At 50.6% G+C, this 23,600-nt stretch overlaps 1 protein-coding gene across 1 annotated transcript; it reads right to left on the bottom strand.

The window, feature by feature from the left end:
- Positions 1-912: 912 nt before the first annotated feature.
- Positions 913-22,637, bottom strand: Slc6a19 (solute carrier family 6 member 19). The gene is made up of 12 exons (XM_006990011.4): positions 22,356-22,637; positions 15,033-15,173; positions 13,747-13,884; positions 11,443-11,624; positions 11,005-11,115; positions 10,558-10,670; positions 7,097-7,225; positions 6,798-6,954; positions 5,199-5,403; positions 4,922-5,081; positions 3,211-3,373; positions 913-3,066 (listed from the first exon to the last, which is right to left on the bottom strand). The coding sequence occupies exons 1-12, from the start codon at positions 22,555-22,557 to the stop codon at positions 2,863-2,865; spliced, it is 1,905 nt and encodes a 634-aa protein (XP_006990073.1). The 5' UTR covers positions 22,558-22,637; the 3' UTR covers positions 913-2,862.
- Between the last annotated feature and the right edge of the window lie 963 nt (positions 22,638-23,600).

The raw sequence follows: 23,600 nt of genomic DNA, 5'->3' as shown, positions 1-23,600 counted from the left end.
GGAAAAACCCCATCTGCACCCCCAGGCTGCACCTGCTCCAGACCCTTGGCACAGCATAGATGACCCTGGCTGAGTATAGTCCACAGCTCTCTATGAATGAGAGTTTTGAGGTGTGGGCACAGAATGCTTCTTCTTCATGTGCAGGGGTTTGAAAGACTTCTTCTCACCTCTATCCTCTGTACTAGTGGCCCCAATGTTGTCTGGGGTAGCTGGGCAGGACCAAATGACGCTACCATACACACGTTTGTGATGCTCTTCAGATTCTGAGATTTCCCCCCCACTCCCCCCCACACACACAATGCTTTTCTCTGGGGATGGGCTAAAGGCATCTTTGGCCCTTGGGGCCTGTAATCTTTATCTTCCTGGACACTGTTCTGTCAACTATGCAGCCACAATTCCAAGTATGCAGGCTGCAGAATCCTAGGCTCTAGGAACTGCATTTATAGGAGATCTTATTTTGAGCATGGTGGCAAAGTGAATAAAAGGTTGAGAAGAGACGAGGACCAGAAGGATGTGGAGGGTATGGAGGAGGGTCTTGGGTAGGGGATGCACCCCCTTGAAGTCACCCCCGCCCCATGCTGAGCATGTTTCTGTGATTCTCTCTCCTCCTACTCCTCCTATGTTACCACTTCTGTTCCCAGCCGACCTCATTCCCATGCAGCCCCTGTGTCCCAAGTCCAAAGGCCTTCTGGTCATCTGCCAGTAGGCCATAGAGTGTGTGAGACTACACTGCCACAGTGTTGTCTTAGTCTGTCCCTCTGGGCTGTAGGAGCCTCCTTAGAGAAATCCTCCAATCCAGAGCTGTCTGAGAGGTAGGGCTGTACCTACTGACCACTGCATTCCTGCAAGTTCTTGGTGCCTGCCATGGGCCCTGATTAGTCTGAGTGACTTCTATGCCTGATAATGACTCTTAACCCAAGAATATAAAATAGGAGTGCTTTATTGAGAAAGACGTACTTTGGACCCATTAACCAACCTGGATTTCTGTCACACTTACAGAGACACAAGACCTAAACATAAATCATGGACCAAAGATAGCGGACAATTTGGCTCACCTCCATCCAGGCCATACAGGGCCACATGGGAACCCTCAGTGTGCACACAACAGGGCATGTATTGATGGGCACCAATCAGTATTTTTCCAGATGAGGCTTCAGAGGCCCACAGGTGGGACCCACTGAAACTACTAGTGTGGGACCCTTCATATCCCCCAACCACCTTCCTCTGCCTCTGCATGGTTCTTCAGGTCACCGCATCCAGGTGATCAGTGAGTATAGAAGGGTGCCAGGTTAGAGGACTCCATGTTTCAACTATAGGAGCTGCATCTTGTGGTGGGTGAAATGTGGCTGTGTCACCAAGTAGGAAGAACGTACATGATATCGGGGCCCACACAGTTTCTCAACCTTGTTTGTGAGAATTTTCAGGAAGTTCAGTTCTATTTAAATTTGGTCTTTTCCATGGAAAGAGAAGGGCAGTAGCTTGGTGCAATAGACATTCCAAGGCCCAAGTACCTGTGACTGAGAATGGATGTGAACCCAGAAACAACCAGCCTGTTGGGGAAAGGGACAGGCATGGCCCTCTGTGGCTTTACAGACTGCTGCAAGATGGAGGACTTCTAGGCTTCACAGTCACCAGGGTGCCCAGGACTCTTGGAGTCCTCAACACAGTGGCCACAGATGAGTTACCCTGTAATTCTCCTTTCCCAACATTTGGCTAAAGATTTACAGGCTCATGCCCTCTTCAGAAGTGCACAGGGTGGCTCCCACTTCAGCAGAGAAGGGAGAGTCAGCTTGGCTGCTCAGCAGCCTGTTCAGTAACCAATGATTAAGCAGGCATTCAGGGTTAGGGTGTGCCAGTTCTGACTGAGACAATTCTCAGCCTTGCTAGTCCACCAGCTTCCTGTACTTCTTCTTAAGGAGCAGAAAGGCCCAGACTTCCAATTCAGGGGCCTTGTCCAGCACTCACAGCAAGGGGCAGGGGATCAGCTGAGAGTGGGCAGGGACAATGTGCCCAGGAGCCAGGCCAGCGGCATAGCCTCACCTCCTAACTCCTACTCAGAGGGAAGGGGACCAGCCTGGGGCCTCCACAGCTTCACTTTTGGCTCTCTGCCAGGAATTTGCAGCACAAGGTGGGTCCTGAGCCTTGTCTGTCCCCAGATGGTAGTCTAAGCCCTATAATGAGGGTAAGCTGAGGGCAACCAGACCAGAGTGGTAGGCACTTCTATCATGAACATGTAAAAACATTTTCACACGTGTGCCATCTGTACAAAGATAGCATAGTCATGTGCACATATCTGTATGCAATGCACAATCATAAGTGTATATACATGTACATGCATGTACATATACAATACACAAAATTCACATGTGAAGATACACACATACATGTATGCACATAGGTTTATGAGAGCATGTTTATATATTTATATACACATGTCTATAGATGTACATGTGTGAATATATATACATGTGTGCACATATGTATTAACACATGAGCATATATATAAACATACAGATAATACCCATGTGCATATACACATGTATACACAAATATATAGGCACCTCCCAGTGTGTATGCACAACATGCATACACAAACTCATACTTACACATATACACATTTGTGCATATGTACCACATATGTACATACACATCTATATATACATGTGTGCAACTGCTATATACACATAAACATGCCTATGTATCCCACATGTTTGTGTAACACTTGTGTACACATCTGTGTGACATATGAATACATGTATGTATACTCACACATTCACACACATTACAGCCCGCTTCCCCCAAGGGTCCTGCCTCCTGCCCTCCTCCACACACCATCTTCTGCCTTATACCGGCTAAGCCCACTCAGTACTTCAGGTCCCCATTCACAGAGGCTGTGGACAGCGTATTGACCAGCCCGTGTTGGTCCCCAGACTTCTGGCAACGGTTTCTGATGAGCTTGTAGATGGCAAAGCAGGGGATGGTGAGGCTGGGCACCCCGGCCACGATGACCACCACTGCATACACCCAGTTGGGATATAGGACCTTCTGCAGTTTTGGAAACTCCTCCTGGGGAGAGATACACAGTGAACAGATGGGGAAGAGGTCTGCAAATCCTCATGATCTCACCTTCCACTGCCCATGTGCCCCATTGCCTGCCTCTTTCCCCTCAGGTCTCCTCCCTCTCCACCCAGCCACTGCCTGGGCACTTACATAGTCAGGATCCCAGATGCTATACATGAGCTTTTTGTTGACCTCAACTACAAAAAAGAAGAGGAAGATGACCAGCATGATCAGTGGGCTGACCACTCTCCATGTCACTTGCCAGAAAATGTTGGGCTTGTGGCCGATCATGAACTCGATGTCCTTGTTGAACCTGCAGCAGAGGACAGAGGACAGGGTCACTGGTGGCATGAAGGCAGATGGCTGGCCAGTTTTCTCTATCTTGGACAATGGTTGTCATCTTGGGATATTGTGCCTTCCCTTCCCTTGATAAGGTCCTCTAACTTTGCAGGCAAAGATGAGCCTGAGTAGAGGGGTCCTAGGTTGTCAGCATCTACCTCTCAAGCTTCTTAGAATCTCCACAGCACACTGATGGGAGTTCATCACCAGAGGTCTCCTATCCTCACCCACTTTCTGTCATGGACAATGAGGACAGTGGGCCATCAGACTTGGCTCCCTCCTGAGCAGCCCTTGTGTAGTTAGGTGATGCCCACAAGACCTGCGCAAAGCCTGCTCTGTGGCAGAACTCCCTTCAGCAGACAGATCAGAATTTATTTATTACGATCAGAATGAGACATACGGTGACGGCCTTTCTTCACATCCTTGGGCAATCACTTCCCCATGCTACTCACAGTGCTGTGGCATTCAGACCACTGTGCATGTGCTAGCCACAACCACGTTTCAGTTGACACATTCCTTGTTGATGCCCCCAAACATCACAAAAGTCAGATGGCTGGCCCTGTGTACCTCAGCCTCCACATTGCTTCCTCAGCCTATTAGAATCAGGTCTCCCTTGGGCCGACATAACCTTGTCCATGTCCCATGTGGACTTTCATTTTTCAGTGACTTGAAATGGGTTTTCCAGAATAGGACCTCCAGCAAAGGGCTTACATCAACTTAATTTTAACAACTACTGACAGATCATTCTAGAGTGGTGGAAATACAGCTTCTCCTGAAGATGTAGCTTCCCAAATCCCTGCCCAGCAATGGCAATGATGCCCTGAGATGTTGGGTCAAGCCTGAGTTTTAGATAGCTGCTGAAGGGCCTAGTCACAATTCCAGAGGTACCCCTGATGTAGACCCCAAGTAGATGAATAGCACCATCTTGCCTCAGGACATGTGAAGTCCATGTCCTACAGAGCCTGAGTCCTGCTGCCTTGCGCGAATCCCCTCCCCTCCCTCACTTCCCACCTTCTCCCTACCTTTGTTCTGGTCCCAGTGCTGCTCTTGGGGCCCCAGACTGAAGGCTATATTTAGAGTTAGATTATATATATATATATATAAAGTTGTGTAACCAGACGTGTCTGAATTTTCTTTTGCATGCTCTTTCTCCACACCCTAAGTTACTACAAGTCAGTTTCTAGTACACCTACAAATTCCTGTCTTTGCATAGGTATCAGCGACTATTGGGAGTTAGAGGTACAGCTTAGATCACTTTTAATAAGAAAGGAGGCATCACTTCAGCAAGGCTAACCCTTCATCCTCTTGCCTTTCTCCACCTCTTGAACCAAGTTCCAGGACTAGGCCAATGCCAGCCCACTCCTGTGAAGGAAGACTACATTCACTTGCACAATAGTGAAGGCTTTGTGCCATGGCATGCCTACCTCCCTCATCCCTCCTGGGCTGGCCCAGTTTAGCAAGGATTCTGCAACTCAGCTTTTCTGCTGAAGATGGCCTGTTGCCACAGAGCTGCCCCTCCTACCTGTCCACTCCATACAGGTAGACGACAGCAAACATCTCACAAAAAGCGATGATTAACAGAGGGATGGAGCCAGCATAGCTGTCCAGGAGGGAGAGCCAGTACTGTCCCGAATTCAGTGTGAAAATGAAGGCGATGAGATATGTCCCCAAGCAGATGAGGCCTGTGGCCAGACAGGGAGCAGAGCTGTGGCTTCAAGGCTGCTCAACCCAGGGCTGCACCCACCACCGCCATGAGGAACATAAGCAGGTCTCCCGTAGACAGTAGGCGTCACACATACCTGTCATCAGTTCTTTGGGCCACTTTTTAGGCATGAGATTGAGGTCCTGAAGGGGTACAGTCACACCTTCCATGTTCCCAAACATGGACGAGAGGCCCAGGCAGAAGAGCATGATAAAGAAGAGCACTGACCAGAGTGGGGACACGGGCATCTTCGTGATGGCTTCCGTGAAGACAATGAAGGCCAGGCCTGTGCCCTCCACACCCTGCAGCAACACACAAGGTCGTCTGAGCTCTCTGTCCCTCCCTTCCTCTCCCTCGACTGCTTCCCAGAGGCTGAAGGTAAATCCCTATTGTTGAAGATGCCATGCACTTTGGACACAGGACTCGGAGGAGTCCAGCTGGATATGACCTGAAAACCTCCTCCCTAAGGACCAGCTTTCACAGCACCAAAGGTACCGAGCAAGCTGCCAAGTGAAGAAAACAAACCATGGTCCTCCTCAGCTTGTGAACCACAGCGACAGGTTCAATGGCGGCATTCATCTCTTGGCATTAACCACCAGCTGTTGAACTGGACTGAAGGCCCGTTCAAAAGGGAAATCATGCCTGGCACTGGACTAAGCCAACTCCCCAGACTAGTGAGGTCATGGATCTAAAAGAAGAACCTATGCTACTTTACTAAACTGGCATACTTCCTAACTACATGCTAAGTATCTATCCTTATACCCACAGATAACTGTGGTCTTCACCTCTCTTCACTCAGAACTTCCCTTTGCATCAGATAGAGACCCCAACAGAAAACAACAATTGACAAAAATGCAGGGAACAACTGATCTTGGGTACCCATCTCCAGTGGATGCATTTACAACACAACTCTGTACCCAAGGTTCAGGGAACATTATGAAAGAGGGGGCAGAAAGATGTAAGAGCCGGAGGACCAGGAAAACAGCTGTGGTGTTGCCTTTTATGACAAGGAAGCAGCACCCATGACACCTGCCTAAACAAGACCCAAACAAGAACAACACCAATAGACATGCTAATGAGATAGGGGGGAATCTAAATCTCACTTGAGGGGAGAGGGAAAGGAGGCAGGCACCCCTAAACAAAGAGTTACAGGCAACTAAGGAATGCTGAGAGCAGGAGAATCAGAATTCCCCAAAGATAAGCCCCCTAGATACTTATCCAATACCAAGAGTATTGGAACAACCTGATCATCCCTGAAATAATATCCATCCATACAAGCAACAGTAAACGGACTAAGCAGGTTGTATGTATATATATATATATATATATATATATATATATATATATATATATACACATGTATCTATTACATACACATACACATATACATATAATACAGATATGCTATACATACATGTATATAAAACAATCAAAGAAAAAGAGGCCATGAATCTGAGAAAGAATGAGGGGGAGCATGGGAAGGGTAGAGGGAGGAGCAGGGGTGTTATAATTGATTTGAGAGGCTGGAGGAGTCAAGTCCTGCCAGTGCCAGGAGGGTCATGATTGGTTAACAGTGGTTCCTTCCCCCTGCCTGATTTTTAACTTCTGCCACTTCTGGGGGCAAGATGCTAACTGAGCAACCCCTGTGTATGACTCACAAAGACCAAAGAGGATCCCTCCCCTTACCCACACCTACCTCCGAAAGGAAGGAGTTCATGTTACAGGTCTGGAACTTGAGCTGTGCGTAAGCCTCGGGATTGGTGGCGTTGCACCATTGTTGAAAGGCCTCGAAGTTCTCGGCAGTCACATTGCCCTCGGGCAGGTCAAACGCATTGATGAGAGTCAGGATGTTCCTGGGAGAGGTGAAAAGGCTGCTGTGCATCCTCCTCGGTGGGAGCTTCCCAAAGGCTGAGCCGGCAAGGGTTGGGCAGAGAGGAGTGGGGTCTACGTGCACGCCCTCTGGGTACAGCCCAAGGTGCTAGGGTGGCAACTCACGTGTTGACACAGTCGTCAAAGCGCTCGGTGGCTCGGAAGCCAATGATGGAATACACCACGGTGGCTGCATACACAGAGGTGAAGCCATTGATGATGGACACGATCACGGAGTCCCTCTCACAGTTGTTGCTGGGGACAAGAGTGGCGTCACCACAGGACAGCATAGCTGATTCACAGCTGATTCACGTGCGTCCCCTGGCTGGGCGTCAGCACGCAGCACAGCAGAACCAGTGTGTCCAGGGCTAAGACTGGGTTCCTGAGTGCTCACCGATGACTGAAAGGCTACCCAGGTCCTGTCACCTGGGCACATGTGGGCACTGAGAACTCAAAGTGACCAGAGGGCTGTGTCCTGACCCTGAACCAAGCTGCTGTCTTCTTTACCGTGTCCTAATCTTCCCACCCACGCAGAGCACGGTTATGGAGACCCTCTGAAAGCCCAGGATAACAAGAGTTGGAGATTCCTGGAATCAAATCCCACCTTAGGCCTGAGGCAAGCAGTCAGCCTCACAGAAGGGACAGGTCCTGACCTCTCACTACCAGGTGCAGAGTCCCCATGGGCAAGAGAAGGAGGCCAAGTCAGGTTCTCTACAGCTTGAAATTTATCTCCCAACCCAGGCCTCTTTAAAGATGAGGTTTTACTTATTTAAGCCATAGTGTTTTGTTTATAAGAGCAATTATGAATTAGTATTTATGAAAGCAATTCAGTCTATAGTCCCAAGGCTGGGAGAATGCAGGGCTGGGTGGGCTACCTGCCCGAGATAAAAAGAAGGAAAAGAGATCCTAGAATTTTCCAGATGGGACTTGACCATTCTGGCTGGCATTTGGGGCAGAGTAGAGCCACGCTGGCCATCTGGCCTTGCAGAGTCTGTGAGCCTCAGAAGGATGGATGCTCACCCACAGCACAGGGTGAAATGTCCTAGCGTCAGGTTCCAGATGTATTTCTGACCAGCCGAGAGCCCCGGTTTTATGCTCTGACACAGCACAGAGCTGCTCATTCCTGACTCTCAGGGTCATGGAAGATGTGGCCACAGCTTGGGGGGTGACCCAAGGCTTTGGCCCTGTTCAACCCCACACTGACTCCGATTGGATCCTCTGGAGACACTCAGCACACCCTGAACATACCCTGATCTTCTTACTCCGGTCTTCTGACCCCAACCCCCAGCGCAGCCGTCATCACGCTGCCCGTGCTGTGTCAAAAGCAGAGCACACAAGCCACCAGAAACGTGCATGTCAAACTGCAGCACGACATCCCGCCCGAAAGGAAGACTGCCCCCAACACACAGACAAACACAGAAGTTGGCAAGGAAGGGAAACTGAGGCCACCCTGCACAGCCGGGGGGGACTTGTGGTACAGTGCTGTGGAGATCTGCCTGGTGGGTCCTGAGATGGCTGGTCATGAAGAGGCATGAGAGTGGCAGACTGGCATGTCTCCTCCAAGGCATTCACCAGAGCACAGCAACAGCACATGCGGCACAAGCACCATCACAATTATAAAAGTGGAAGCCAATTCCCCGCAGGTAGATGGGTAAGCATAGTTTGGCTGTGGTCAACCAGCTACATCAGACCGTGGCACCAACACACTCTACATCAGGGAAGCATCGGGGCAGTGAGAAACAGGATACCCACCCCACGCCACCAGTTCTTCCCACAGGAAACACTCAAAGCAGGGGCGGAAACAGGGAATTGCTATCAGTGGAGTGTCTGCTCATGAACACGCTCTAGAACAAATAACGGTGATGACTCCACAACTGTGTGAATGTACTAAGGCCATCGGACTCATGTGAGTGAACTCATGCACAAAATACAAATGGAATAAAAATGTCATAAGGAACCAACCTAGGCCCTCTGCATGTGTGTGACAGTTGTGTGACTTGGTCTGTAAGGCTCCTAGCACTGAGATCAGGACCTGTCCCTGGCGCTTAGCTGGATTTTGGGAACCTGTTCCCCACGCTGGATTACCTAGCTCAGCCTTGATGCAGGGGGAGGAGCTTGGTCCTGCCTCAACTTGATGTGCCATGCTATGTTCAAGCCTGTGGGAGGCCTGCCCCTGTCTGAATGGAGACGGAAGAGGAGTGGGTGGATGGGGAGGGGGTAAGGGAACGGGAAGAGAGGAGGGGAAACTGTGGTCAGTGTGTAAAATAAAGGAAAAAAACGTTAATTTAAAAAAAAAAAGAAGAAGAAAAACCTGCCTAATAGAGTATGTGGTTTCAGAGTTAAGAATTCTCCAGTGCTGTCAGGCCAGAATTTAAAGTATACACACGTGTAGTATCTGTCTGCAGCCCAGTGTTCTATATTTCGTGTGACCTATAACAATCTACTGACTGATTATTTACACACATGTGAGAGGGAACAGTCCTCTCGGTCTCTGTGATGAGTTAACAGTTGACATTTTGAGCCTGGCTGCTACAAACTGACAGGACTGTAAAAAAAATGTCATAAAAATAATTCACCCACAGATCCCCTCAGGCTCCACCTGCAGCAGCACTTCCAGGGTTACCTTCTAGAACATTCTCCATGGCACCGGAGGAGGCCTTCTGAAGCCTGGGGCCCATCAGTCAGTGACTAAAAGGCATGGTCTGGATGGAACACCTCCCCATCCACCCAACTCCAGCACATCCTCTGAAGGGCCTGTGCTCCCAGACCACGGGCCACACCCTCCAAGGCATCAGACAGAGGTAGTCTCTGCTCTACCTCTGTCTGATGCCTGAGTCTCTCCTTGGGCTTGCCCACCCTGAGCCTATGAAATTCTATTTGATCTACCAGGATCCTCCACCCACTCCCTGCCCAGCTCTGGCTGTTCTCTCTTGGGCTTATCACCCCAAACCACCTGACTCCACTGCTTTCCCTGACCCACTGCTGGTCACAGAGGACAGGTCTGGTTGCACCGAGCCAGGCTGGTGCTCGCTAAGCCTTTGTGGGAGACAATAAACAGCACCTTCATCCTCCCTGGATGTTGGGGGTTCTTCATAGCTTAGGACCTTTCCAGAAGGTGTCAGGAAGGGATGCATGGCTGAAGCTGGCAGGGTCACAGCCTTCAGGATCTGACCTGGGTTCAGGGTGGGCTTTGAGGGCACCAATATACCTGGGGCCTGGAGTCCTGAGGCAGGCTGGGAACAATGTGGGCATCAAGTTGGGAGTGGAGGAGGGAGCATACTAGACCAAGCAGCAGAGATCATCCAGGGACCCAGCCAGGGGAGAGCCTCTCAAAGCCTGTACCTGCTTTTCCTGCCAGCCCTGTTCTGTGCTTAGACAGGACTGGTCAGAGGACAACTGCTGAGTCACACTGGCCAACACCGGTGCTGGGTGCTGGGCTTTGGAAGGCACCTTCCTCCTTTTCCTTCTTAACTGCACAGCAGAATTCCTCAGGCTCTGACGGGGAAACTGAGACTCCAGCACCAAGGTGCTCCTAGGGGCCCCACAACCCCTATCCCCGAGGGCCCTCCCTCCAACTCCATACTCACTGCACAGGGTTGTAGCTGGAGAAGGAGATGAGGCCTCCAAAGGCCAGTGAGAAGGAGTAGAAGACCTGAGCACCTGCATCCAGCCACGTGTTCGGGTTGGCCAGCTCTGTAATCTGCATACAGGGACTCAGCTGTGACTACAGGGACCAGGCCATACCCTCCACTAGGGAAGAAGTGAGCCCCTTCCCCAGCAGTGGATGTCATTCTACACAGAGGAAAAAAGTCAAGCCACCCAACAATCCTCACCCAGGGTACATATGTTAATGGCCCATGAGTAGGCTGACCCCTTGCCAGGCCCTTCTGAGCCAGGGCATTGGCCTGGGCGTCAGGCAATTGGCTATCACCATATAGAAAGGAGCTGTCTTGAAGCCAAGAGAATGAAGCGTGGACTTCTTCCACGGGTTCTGAAGCCCTGGGGTAGTCCGCCGGTTGATGGCAGAGACTCACATTGGGTGTGAAGAGGAAGACAATGCCATTGGTGGCACCCTTCAGAGTCAAGCCACGGATGAGAAAGATGGTCAGCACAATGTAGGGCAGAGTGGAGGTGATGTACACAGCCTATGAGGGAGAGCAGAGTAGGGACACACCACGTGGGATATAGTCAGAGGTCAGATACGGAAAACAAGGCAGACCTTCCCCCTGCCAAGGTCACCCCAACTCAGTGCAGGGGAGACTGGGCCTCACTCTTCTACTTTCCAGTTTCTCTTACTATCTGATTCAGTTGGAGAGAGATCTTGGATTAATCTTAGATTTTACAGTGTGTGCCTGAAAGGCATCTCAGACAGCACAGAATCAACTGGCCTCCAACTTAGGCCTCGTGTGTGTAAGGAGAGACGACCCTCAAGATTGGTGGCAAGAGGCTACATGCTCAGCTGCGCATTGTACCTTTCCAGTGGTCTCGATGCCACGAATAATACACACATACAGCACACTCCAGGCACATGTCAGGCAGAGCAGGATCCACCACTGGATGGAGCCTGAATCACTGATGGAAGTGGAGATGTTGAGAGTCTCTCGGTACCAGAAGTAGTCCACAGGAGAACTCTTGGCACACTCTTCCACAAAGCCTGTGGAAGCAGATGAGCACACACATCAAGCTGTGGGTCAAAAGCGGGGACAAGCCAGGAATAAACCAAAGAAAATGGCTGCAGGAAACATTAAGTGGCAGACACCTAGCTGGTGTCTGAAGCATTCACAACAGGAATACACTTGTGCACATGAATATAGCTTCACATATACACATAAGAACTCATGAACACACACACACACCTGTATCCACATACCACAAACTCTCATATATGTGCATATATATACCTGTTTGTACATAGGTGCTCATCTATGTGAAGTCTGCTAAGAGACACTGTTGGGCCCTGGTGTGGGCCCAGGCCTCTGAGCACTAGCTCCTCCCTGACCCCTGGAAGACCCCTATCACCACTGAAGCAGCAGATGGTCTTTGGGACTCTGTGGCCATGGCCATGCTCATTGAATCTAACTCCATGTTATCTCATATTACCATGGGCACCTCAAAGAACCAACTGGGGCTCTCCTGTAAGAGACCAACCAAGATCCTGGGGAGGGCTTGTCCTTTGACCAAAAGGAGCCCATTCTGAGGGTTCCTGTGAATCCTCAGAACTACTCTGTGGCAGTCAGGACAATGGTTACCAAACAGGCTGCTCATGTCCCTCTGCAGCTGTGTGTATCTCTGTGAGCCAAACATGTCCCATAGATCACAGGCAAAGATCTGTGTCTCTTTGTCTCCAGAGGAGAGGGGCCTGATAAGGTAGGGGTGGCAAAGGACACTTGTGGCAGAGGGGCCTCTTTGTGCAGAGACCCAGGGAGCATGCTGAAGGGAAGCAGAAGGTCTCCTACAGGGACTTGTACCCTGGCTGGTGACTTGAGCCACCTGCACACGTCCCATGGCTCTTCTCCTGATGGTCTCAGACATATGACCAGTATGAGACATAGGACATCACCATGTCTAAGGCTTTCTTCTTGGACTGTGGACTTCAGTTTTGTTTTGTTGTGAGAGGGTCTCATAGTGAAGCCCATACTAGCCTGGAACTCACAGTGTAGGTCATGCTGACCTCAAACTATAGCAATCCTTTTACCTCAGCCTCCCAAATGTTGAGGTAATAGGTGTACGTGTGTGTGTGTGTGTGTGTGTGTGTGTGTGTGTGTGTGTGTGTGTGTGTATACAAGTGTATGTATGTTCACATGTGTGCAGGTTCAGGTGTGTGAAGGTTTACACACCTTTAACACACTCAAAATTGATTCAGAGATCAGTTTTGAGTGTCATTCCTCAGGAGCTATCCATCTTATTTTTTGAAGCAGGATTTCTCACTGAGACCCGGGCTCACTAATTAGGCTAGACTGGATGGCCAGCAAGGCCTTAGAATCCTCCTGTCTCTGCTTTCCCAGCTCACTGGCATTACAGGTGACACGTGCTTGACTTTTTATATGGGTTCTTGGTATTGAACTCAGGTCCTCATGCTTTTATGGTAAGCACTTTAAACTGACTACACTATCTCCCTAGCCCTACAACATGATTTTTTATATATTCTGTTGCCTTAGAGATGCTCTGATTTTTGCTAACTCTGGTCTCTAAACATTCAGTTCTTACAAAATGAAAGGATATCTGGTCACAAGGTATGATTTCTTCCATTCTACAAGCTACAGCATGTCAGATGGTGTGGCTGCACTCCCACTGGGCTACACCTGGCCTGGCTCCAGAGAGGAGCACCTAGTCCTAATCCGTCTTTTGTTTAGCAGACACCTTTTGTTTCTCTTGTTGCCCTGTGTGAATCTTGTCTCAGAGTCTGCCAAGTATACAAAGGCCTATGCAAAACTTGGTTCAGGAAACCCGGAAAACTGTGGTACTTGATGAATTTGTACTTGGCACTGTATTTTTGGGAGCTTCTTTCATGTTGTTTTGAACATGTGGAAATCAACTGGCTAAAGTGTAAATATAGAGAAAAAATAAAATAGCTTTGGGCAAAGGGAAAGTGTTTCAGTTCTTAGAGACTGGATCCTCCTGCATCCTCAAAAGGCTACATTCACTCTTAAGATGCCTCTGATTTTTCTTTCCACAGATCCACACGAACCCACACACCATGCTGCGACACTTTGAGACAAGATGGGACAGAGACGGGGATGGCATTTGCATTCCACTGTCTAGGGCCAAGGGCTCACCTGTCCGGTTGTCGTTGAGTGGACACTCACTCCATGGTAGAGGCTCTTGAAAGGAGTTGAAGAAATACCACATGACCCAGGCGATGATGGTGTTGTAGTACAGGCCCACCATGAAGGATGTGAACATGGAGGCAATGCCTGTGGGGAGGGATGTCACTGTGGAGGGCGCACAGGTATCTCTAGCAGGTGAGTGCATGGATACCCATCTATGCTGTCCCACCCCAGGGACACAGTAGGACCCGGGGAGGGGGCTGCTCCCCAGCCTGCAGAGCAGATACAGCCCAGCCGGGACCTAGAAGTGTGACACCACTGATACCTGGCTCTCAGAGTGAGCTCAAGTTCCCAGCACTCTGCACCCTTGCCTGCTCTACCTGTGGCCCCTAGAGACGTATCCAGGCAAGTAGTCACAGAACCCTTGCAAACAGCTTTTTGACAATTTCAGTGCGGGTGGATCCGACTCAGGAAGGCCCACTTGACCCGGGAAAATCTCTGCCAAGAACTAGTGAGAGAAGCAAGCAGAGACCATAGTGGGCAACGGCTCAGCATCTGGGACAACGGGCTGACCTCTAAGCAGTTCATGAGCTTGCTTTTTTGATTGTGAAACTAAATCCAAGTATGTGTGAAAAGAAGGAGAAAAAGAAGGGAAAGGAGGAGGGGAAGTGTAAGAGCCAGAGACTCGGGGCGTGGGTGGAATGAGAGGGGCGGGAAGGGCCCGACATCAGTGGCCTCTGTGTGCAATGGGCTGTCCAGCACTGGGCCTCTGGGATAAACACATCTGAACTCTCTGTCCATGGACCCTGCCCTCCTCTTCCCTGGCTGGAGAGCCCACACCACTGAGCTGCATTCTGAGCTCTCAGTGAGCCATGTCCTCTTAATGAGACCGTCCCCAAGCCAGAGTTTGTAAATGAGTGACCACATCTGGGTTGAGGGCAGTAGTGGGCGTCCTTGCTGAGTGTGCAGGAGTGGACAGAGCAGGCTACCAGCTCCACCTTCTGGCCCTGGAGGTTTTTGCTCTAGGAAAAAACGGGATTAACTGCTCTCACCTAGCATCTAGATCTTCCTTGTGCTCTGGGCTGTGGGAACTCAGGCGACCTCTGCTGGCCTGTCTGTTCCCTGAGGACTATGAGTAGCCTGGCCTAGATGCTGCAACCCGGACTCCCATGGATTCTAGTGAAGGGTTCCTGAGGGTCTCTGTTAGAAAAAGAGCTTGGAACTGATTATGAAAGCTAAGGAGGAACTAGACTGACCCTGTAAACCCCAGGCCAGCTGGAAGCACTGATACACACCTACGCCCTTCAGAGCTGGGTGGATGGAGCTCCACACGCCCACACTGCCCTTGCGTAGCCGCTGGCCAATGGCAAACTCCAGGTGCAGCAAGGGAATCCCCTCCAGGACCAGAAGGATGAGAAATGGGATCATGAAGGCTCCTGGATGGGAAGAAGCAGGACATGTCATTACAGGTCAGGACACCACCTGGGGACAGGCACTTCAAAACCTTTGTTCTAACGATTAGTTACCACCAACACCCCTGTGACACTTGAACAGGGCTGGTATGCAGTGGTTAGCCATGTGAGTGGAGCCACAGCAGACTTCACAGCCTGGAAGGATCCCTTAGGTGAACGGTCTCCACTGCTTCCTCACATGTGTTAACATTCCCTGCTGGTTTGAAGAACAGAGCATGTGACAGTGCCACCCTGCTCACTGACAGTAACCCAAAGACACATAGGGCGTCTACTGGCTGAGGATGAGTTGGCCCCAGGCCCCTCACTGACCAGAGCCTTGGGAACAGAGGAACAGAGTTACAACCTCTGAGATTAGCTGCTGTAGGGATGGTGTGTCACTACACGGTCAACTAACGCTAAATAGGCTGTCCGCAGCATGAGAAGGGATGTCTTCACTGGTGATGGTGGAGAACCAGGAGAAGAAGCAGGCCCGTTACTGGTGTGTGTTCTCTACTTCAAAGTGTAGTGAGTACAATGATGGTCTCAAATAACTGACGACATTGCCCTCATCTGTGCAAACCCTTTGTACTACAGACCTACCAGCTCTAATGTTAGGAAGTGTGTCTCTTCTGTCCTGAAAGAATCTTCAGTGGCATCCTGTGTACTAATTATATTTCTATAAGAACTATGTTAATGAAAAAAGTTTACATAATGTATCCACATAACAGTATTGAGCCTAGAGAGGAGACTCAAAGGATATTGAGCACTTGTTGCTCTTGCGACAGCTTTCTTCAGTTCCTAGCATCCACATGGTGGCTTACAACCATCTGTAACTCCAGTTACAGAGGATCTCATGCTTTCTTCTGACCTCCATGGGCACCAGGCATGCACATGACACACAAACATAATGTAGGCGAATGCTCATATACACACAGAGTAACTGAGTAAATCTAAAAAGAGAGAAAAGAACTGAGCATGGTGAAGAGCTGAACATGGTGGCACATGCCTTTAATCCTAACAGGTGGATCTCTGTGAGTTCTGGGCTAGCCTGATCTATGTAGTGACTTCCAAAACAGCCAGGACTATGTAGAGACCTTGTCTCAAAAGAGAGAGAGAAAGAGAAAGGGAATGAAGGGGGAGGGAGGGACTGAGGGAGAGAAAGAAAGAAAAAGAATGAAAACAACCACCACTACCAACAGAGTTGAGAAGACAACCTGTGGAATAGGAAAAATATTTGCAAACTACAAGTCCATTGAGGTATTAAATTTCTCAGAATATTTAGAGAACAAAACTCAAACAAGATCCAACTTAGAAATGTTCACAAACCCCCAAGAGATGTTGACCCAGAGAAGACACACAGATTCTAGTAACACTTGAGAAGATGTTCACATCACTCAGCACGCAGAGAATGTTAAGTCGGAATTATGAGATACTACCTCACACTACAAAAGCAGAAAGGAAAATTATAAGCTCATGCAGAGGGGGAGACTAGAGCCCTCAGTACTGTTGGTGAGAAAGCAGAACAGTGCAACCATCATGGAGAGCAATAGGGTCATTCCTGGAAAAAAAATTAGACATAGAACCACCACATGACCCAGCAATTCCATTTCTAGGAACCCAAGAGAAAGCAGAGCCCCAACGAGATGTTCGATGCCTGTATTCACAGCAGCACCATTCGGTGGCTGAGTGAATAAACACATCATGACCCATCCGTACAGTGAGATTTCAACACAGGGATGAAGATGGGGGATTTTGTTGAGTTAGGCAAAAGCCAGTCACCAAAAGCCCAAATGGTCTACCATACAGGTCCCTGGAGATGACATGTTCACAGAAACCATAGAACGGAGGTTGCGGGGGCAGGAAGCAGTATGGGGTGGTGATAACAAGGACATTTTCAGTTGGAGAGGATGAGAGTTCCAGAGATAGACAGTAGTGATACTGTACACTCAGATGTACTTAAAGCCACTGAACAAGACGTTTAAAAATGGCAAAGAGGTACATTTTAAGAAGCATCTTTTTCTCACACAGGGAAGCTGAGAGCAGAAAACGCATGAAGCCCTCTCTATACCTACAGTGGCAAGCTTCCCATCACAATTCCCTCTCACCTGAGGGACACTTTAGCTATCACATTTGACCTCGGATTTTGAGTTGTTAAGAATTATCCTTTGAAGTATGCTGCTGTGTGGCCATTTGGAAATGGTGGTAGGCCGGTGCTGGGGCATGATGGTTGCACTGTTCTGCTTTCTCACCAACAGTACTGAGACAGAAGATGACCTATCCCAGAACGTGCCTCATGACAACAGACAGACTAAACAGTTAAGCACTTGGGCACTGTTTTAAAATAAGGATAGACATGGAGAAATCACCAGGCTTAGGAGAATTTTCATATGCATTTACCCCCAACATCATCACATTCCTTCTTTTTAGAAGAACACAGGGAGAGAACTGAGGCTGAGAATTGCCACTGCTTCTATTGAAGGTCTCAGTGAGGCTGTATGGGGACAAAGCTCAAGCTGAAGCCATGGCCTAAGAACCCAGAGTCGAGAGCAGCCTGGACTCCCCTCAATACTTAAGAGCCTCTAGCCACTGACCTGGGATCCTGTCCTGCTAGAACTCATGTCAGTCTCTGGGGAAAGGTCCAGAGAAAAAAAGCTGTGAGCCCACCACGGTCCCATACATGTCATATCCCTTCGTGCCCAGGTGTCTCTGGCACAGACTCCAGGGCCTGTCACAGGAGAACACGAAGACATCACAACATCCCAACACCACTCAGGATGCAGCCTTATCTCTGCCAGGCCAGGGCACCAATCATCTGTTGTATGATACTTTGTGTTCTGACAAATAAAGCTTGCCTGGAGATCAGAGGGCAGAGCTAGCCACTAGTTAACCATAGAGGTCAGGCAGTGGTGGCACACACCCACCACCTAGCACTTGGGATGAGGAAACAGGAAGATCAGAAGTTCAAGGTCACCCTGGGCTACACGAGATTGAACCAGTCTAAAAGAGGAATAGAGCCAGGCAGTGGTGGCTCAAGCCTTTGATCCCAGCATGTGGGAGGTGGAGACAAAAATATAAGGCAGGTGGAGACAGGATCTCCCCCCATTCAGTCTGAAGATTTGTAGAGACAGGATCCCCCTATTCAGTCTGAGATTAGAAGTAAGAAATCTCTTATGGCTGCTGCTCTGCTTCTCTGATCTTTTAGCTTTCACCCTCGATATTTGACTCCGGGTTTTTATTGTTAAGACTAATTAGGATTGTGCTTCAATCATCCCACGTGACAGAGATAGGAAGAGACAGAGACATAGAAAGTCAAGGAAAGAGGCAGAAAGGGGCAGAGAGGGACAGAGGGAAGGAAGTACATGAGAAGGGACAGAAACAAAGAGACTAGAGCAGATAGAGAGGCAAGAAAAGACAGAAGGAAACAAGGGGAGAGAGATGAGAGACAGAGAGACACAGAGAATCAGAGACAGATGAGAGACAAGTTGAGGCAGAGACAGGAGAAGCAGACACAGGAAGAAACAGATGGATGGAGAAAAAGAGAGGGAGATGTTCTCCTTCTCTATAGGCCCTGGGGCTGACCAAGTAAGTGAACCCAGGATGGTAGGCCAGCACTTGCTTTCGCTGTGCCCCACACAGGGGAGCCAGTCATGTGGGGGGTGGGTCAGATGATGATAGTCTGGAGGTTCCTGGGGTGGGGCCCAAATGGTGTTCCCAGCTCAGAGCAGCAAGTCTGATACAAGACCTGGGCTTCTGTGGAAGGTGACAGAGTCCCAGCCCTGGATAGGATCTTCATCTCTGAGCTAATGCGCCACCTCTCCGCAGGTGTGGGGGCAGAGGAAGTGGATACAGGTATTGGACAGGAGGAAGCTGGGGCTCCAGGATGGAGCACCAAAGACTAATGTCCAAAGGTCTCCAGAGATAAGGCCTTTGGTGCTGCCCGGAGTCCTTGGCATTTGCTGTTTACACAGAGAGAAACACCAGTGGAGATCATAGCAAAGTGGAGCTGAAGGGAGACGGAATGTGCAGCTTGAAGAAGGCCCAGTTCTGTCTTAGTCATGAGTGGAAAGAGGAGTAAGGGGAGAGGAGAGGGGAGGAGGGGAGGGGCTAGAAGGGGGGAGGCAAGTGCTGCAGGTGGAGTCCACCCTGTTTTCTTTTTCCAGCAGCGGTGTGTGCTGCACACACTTGCACCCGGTTATACACAAGCTCATCAGGACTAGACCAGGGGGTCATGGGCTCACGGTGGAGAATCACTGGAGGATGCATGGAGAAGGCTGGGAACATTCTGTGGGGGCCAACCTGGTCCTTGGAAGGAAGGCAGCATCTGGGCCAGCACCCATGTCACCCAACATGGACACAGAACAAGAGTGGTGGCCTCCCAGTGGCCCAAGGCTTGTAGCCAGGGCCGGGACATAGATGGACAACCATGTCCAGGGTATCCTGGGTAGATATGGTAACTTCCATGTGCAAAAAAGTAGTATTAGGGCCCAACTGACCAAGGCTAGCCCATTCTTCTGCATGTGACTGGCCCAGTGATCTCCTTGGGTTTGCCAAGTACAGCCCCCAAGTAGGCTCAGTGTTGGAGACAGCCTTAGTATCCCCCATCACGTTCCTTCCGTTTCACACGTGAACACTAGGACCGAGATGCAGTGCCAGTGGTCGAGGAGGCTGACCCTGGACTGCTGTGTGTCTATACTACCTTTGAGTACACAGTCCTCAGGAAAAGGGCCCAAAGCAAGTCCATCCCACCCAGGTTCACTGTGGAAGTTGGTGACTGGCCTGTGTAATTTTTGGTGGACAGACTGAGTTCCCAAGAGTAAAGCTGCAGAAGAGGCAGGGATGCCAGCTTCTCGTGTCTGCTCAGCTTCAGTGGTCCATGCTGAGCTGGAAGTTTGTGTCGCTGACAAACCTGAGAACTATCAGGAGGCAGGATATCGGGGTATGCGGTCTAAGAGTATTGGATCCCCAGGGACACCACCCAGGTCCATTGTCCCCTTGCCTCCTCATACCTGTCATGGTCTCTTGTCCCCCAAGAGCTTGTGGGAGACCCTTAGTTCTCTAAATCTATTTAAGCTTCCTCTGGAGGCTAGATGAGGCTAGCCTCACCTACAGGCCTTCTCTGCCAGGGTCCAGAGTTTCAGGTAAGAAAAAAAAACCTACCATGTGATAGTACTGCTTGTGAGAAGTCATAGGAACAAGAAGCCAGCCCTCAGGTCAGGAGGACCATCTCTGGGTCCTGCTCTTCTGAGTCCACCTAGCCCAAACACACACTTCCCTTCCTTCTGGGTGGTTGTCTGGCCTATGGAGGATGTGGGCAACACAGGCCAGAGCGACCCAAAGACACATGGCTCCTCCAAGAGGTGTTCTCCCCCACTTTACCTGAGCTGCCTCTCTGAAACCTAAGCCCAGGCCCTCCAGGAAGTAAAAGCTCAGAGCAGTGTGACCAAGGAACCGAGGTCACATGGCCAGAGCCTTCTCAGCACATCCCCTCCTGTCTTCCCAGGGTTGGCACGGAGGTCTACAGTACTGCCTGATCCACAGACCACTGCACACATACCTACAGGGGCAGCACCACAACCCCAAGGTCCCCAGGGCATTGTTAGCTCAGAGACGAGATGATCTCAGGTGTTGGGAATCCCCATGAGATTCCCACAGAAGCCTGGACCTTAGACACAGCTCTTTTGTGGAAATCCTGAACAATTCCTTGTGGGGCAGGCTCAGCCCAGCCCTTCTCTCCTAGGCACAGAACTGACAAACGTATGCTTGTCTCCTACCCTCCGTTCATGTGGCACCTCCACATCCCTGCAGAGCCAGGGAATGTAGGGGAGCCTGAGGGTGCCCTGCCTGGGTGGAAGTTGGAGGAAGGCCAGGGTCTGTTTTTCTGACCTGAAACTGCTTGCTGTGGGGGGTCTCTATAATCCAAATCAGGCCCTGGGAAAGTAGAGGGGACCCAAGGACAGGAGGTTGGAAAGCCTTGGGCCAGTTTTGTTTAGGTCAACTGGATAGCAAAACCTGGGACTGTCTGCTCTCTCATTTGCTGCGGAGCCTGGCCTGAGTGAAAGGTCCTGGCAGAGTCATAAACAGCCAACCTACACATCTCCACATCAGCACGGTGGCTGTGACAGCTTCCCATCACAATGCCAGTGTGTGTCCACACAAACTGGAAGTCAAGAAAGCTCCTGAGTCAGAGAATCCCGCTTAAGAGAAGAATGCCTGGAACCCCACCTGTGGCACACCCCAGGCCCAGCAGAGCCAGTTTCTACAGCGGCCAGGCCTGCCCATACCGCCACTGACAGTACCACGTCAGGAAGGCAGAGCCTGGGCTCCGGGTGAGGAGGCAGAAGCTCCTCTGAACGCTCAAGGATGCTTGTGAGTTTGTGGTGTGTGTGTGTGTGTGTGTGTGTGTGTGTGTGTGTGTGTGTGTGTGTGTGTGTGTGTTTCCTAGGTGCAGCAGCCCTTGTGGGGCTGGGGCTTTAAAAATCTGGAGTACCAACTGGCAGGAGTTTCTGTGATGTAGGAACCTATGGGGCAGCTATACCGGTGGTCTCTGTGCCCCAGCTATGCCCTCCTGAGTCACCGGGAAGTGTGCTGTGGAACAAGGGTCTGGGTCTGGGTCTCTCTGAAAGGGAGGTGCCGCTGGGGAATCATGGGGCCTGGCTGGGGAAGCCAGTGTTCTTTTAAAGGCTGCCACACAAGCCGAAGCTTGTGAGTCACTGAGTGTGGCAGCTCTGCTCGGTGTATGCTGGTCCAGGACTAGCCAGGAGTCCAACAAGACAGGCTCCATCCATGCCCACTGTCCTCTGAGGATCATCCTTTGGATCCCAGCTCTCCCTCTTCCAACTGGACCATACAGTAACCTCCTGCAAAGTGGGTGAGTGTTCGATCCTCAGGGAGGGGTGTCAACCAAGGAACTAGCCATACCATCCTCATCTCCAGGGGGAGATTGTTCCCACATAAACCACCCAATTCACATGGTGAAGGAGGCACACATGTCTCTCATTAACGTGAGACCATTGGCCTACCTCTTCCTTCCCTGTCTGTGACCCTCTTAGATGCTGAATCCTGGAAAATGTCCATCCTGTATCCTTGGTCCATGTTGTTAGTCTTGGGCTCCTACATTAGCCTCAACCCATACCACACCCATGCCCCAACCTGGGTCCCGGCTCCTACCTCCTCCATGGCTCTGGCAGAGGTAGGGAAAGCGCCACACGTTGCCCAGCCCCACGCAGAAACCCACACAGGTGAGCATGTACTGGGCCTTGTTGTCCCATTTGGGCCGGGAGTCGGCCTCTTCCTTTTCAATGACCTCTAATTCATCCAGAGACGGAATCCGGTCCTCCAGGCCAGGGTTGGGCAGCACAAGCCTCACCATGGTGGTCGCTGGGTTGGGCCTGGCACACACAGGCAGTTCAGCAGCCAGAGGGCAAGTGGTGGTAGCCAGGCGCCCTGGCTCTTTATAGAGAACCTTTGGCACCTCACCCCAAGCACCTGGGCCGAAAGGAGGCGTCAGCAGATCCACAGGGTGCGTCCTCAGTGCTGTTAATGCCTTATCTGCAGAGGCACCCAGCCCAACCAGCTAAGCCACCCCACTCCAAACACCGACAGGAGGTCCTGTTGAAGGTCTGACCACCCCTCCCCCTATACAAACCCAGACGTAGACCAGGGTGGGGTGTGGAGGGGGCAGTGCCAGACCCACTCCCCAGGAAAGAGAGAAGGACCTCCACCAAATAAATCAAATAGCTGGTGTCTGTTGCGGTCCTGTGCTGACCAGCAGGATGCTGGTTCTCCCCAGACTATCGGAGCTCCCAGAAATCTGTTCCACCTATAGAAAGCTGAGCAGGGCCTTGCCCACCCCGTCATTTTCCTGAAGGTGGCTGAAGGCTTGTTCAGTAGTTGCTGCTCACATGAAGTGCCACAATACGGCTTGGGTTCCTCCAGGCATAGCTCTGGGCTCCAAATGCTCCTCAGAGGGCCCATGGCTAACCCCAGCATCTGGAGCCCTGCAGGATTTCCGTTCTTCCAGGGAGCACTTAGAGGATGAGGAGATTGCTTGCGCTGATGCCAGGCAACGATGGCGATGAGGCCCTGTCCCCAGCAGCGCAGCCAGCTGGAGAGATACAGAGGAGCCAGTATCTCATCTAGGATAGCCACCAGGTGCCAGGGAAGGTTGAGGGTAACGGGCCTTACTAGGCCTTTGAGGCTAGAAAGCCAAGGAGAAGTTCCCAGGGGTTACACTAAGACAGATGCAGAGACAGGGTTCATGCCATGCTAGCTTTGCAGGGTAGGATTTGGGTGGGGTACGCCCTCTGTCCGGAATATGTCCCCTCAGTCTCCCCTGCCTACCCATGACTTGCCCACCCCTGGGAGCTCTCCTGAGCTTCCTGAGGGCAAAGGATAATGCTACCCTGTGCCCCT

This window comes from Peromyscus maniculatus, chromosome 15 (assembly GCF_049852395.1).
Source record: "Peromyscus maniculatus bairdii isolate BWxNUB_F1_BW_parent chromosome 15, HU_Pman_BW_mat_3.1, whole genome shotgun sequence".
NCBI classification, from domain to species: domain Eukaryota; kingdom Metazoa; phylum Chordata; class Mammalia; order Rodentia; family Cricetidae; genus Peromyscus; species Peromyscus maniculatus.
This window is presented reverse-complemented; position numbering and strand designations above follow the sequence as displayed.

Coding starts and splice junctions, on each gene's coding strand:
- Slc6a19 (XM_006990011.4), bottom strand. CDS start 22,557: ATGGTGAGGCTTGTGCTGCCCAACCCTGGCCTGGAGGACCGGATTCCG. Junction 13,885..15,032: donor CCCAGCTCTGAAGGGCGTAG/GTGTGTATCAGT, acceptor CCCTCCCCACAG/GCATTGCCTCCATGTTCACA. Junction 5,082..5,198: donor GCCCAAAGAACTGATGACAG/GTATGTGTGACG, acceptor GTCTGGCCACAG/GCCTCATCTGCTTGGGGACA.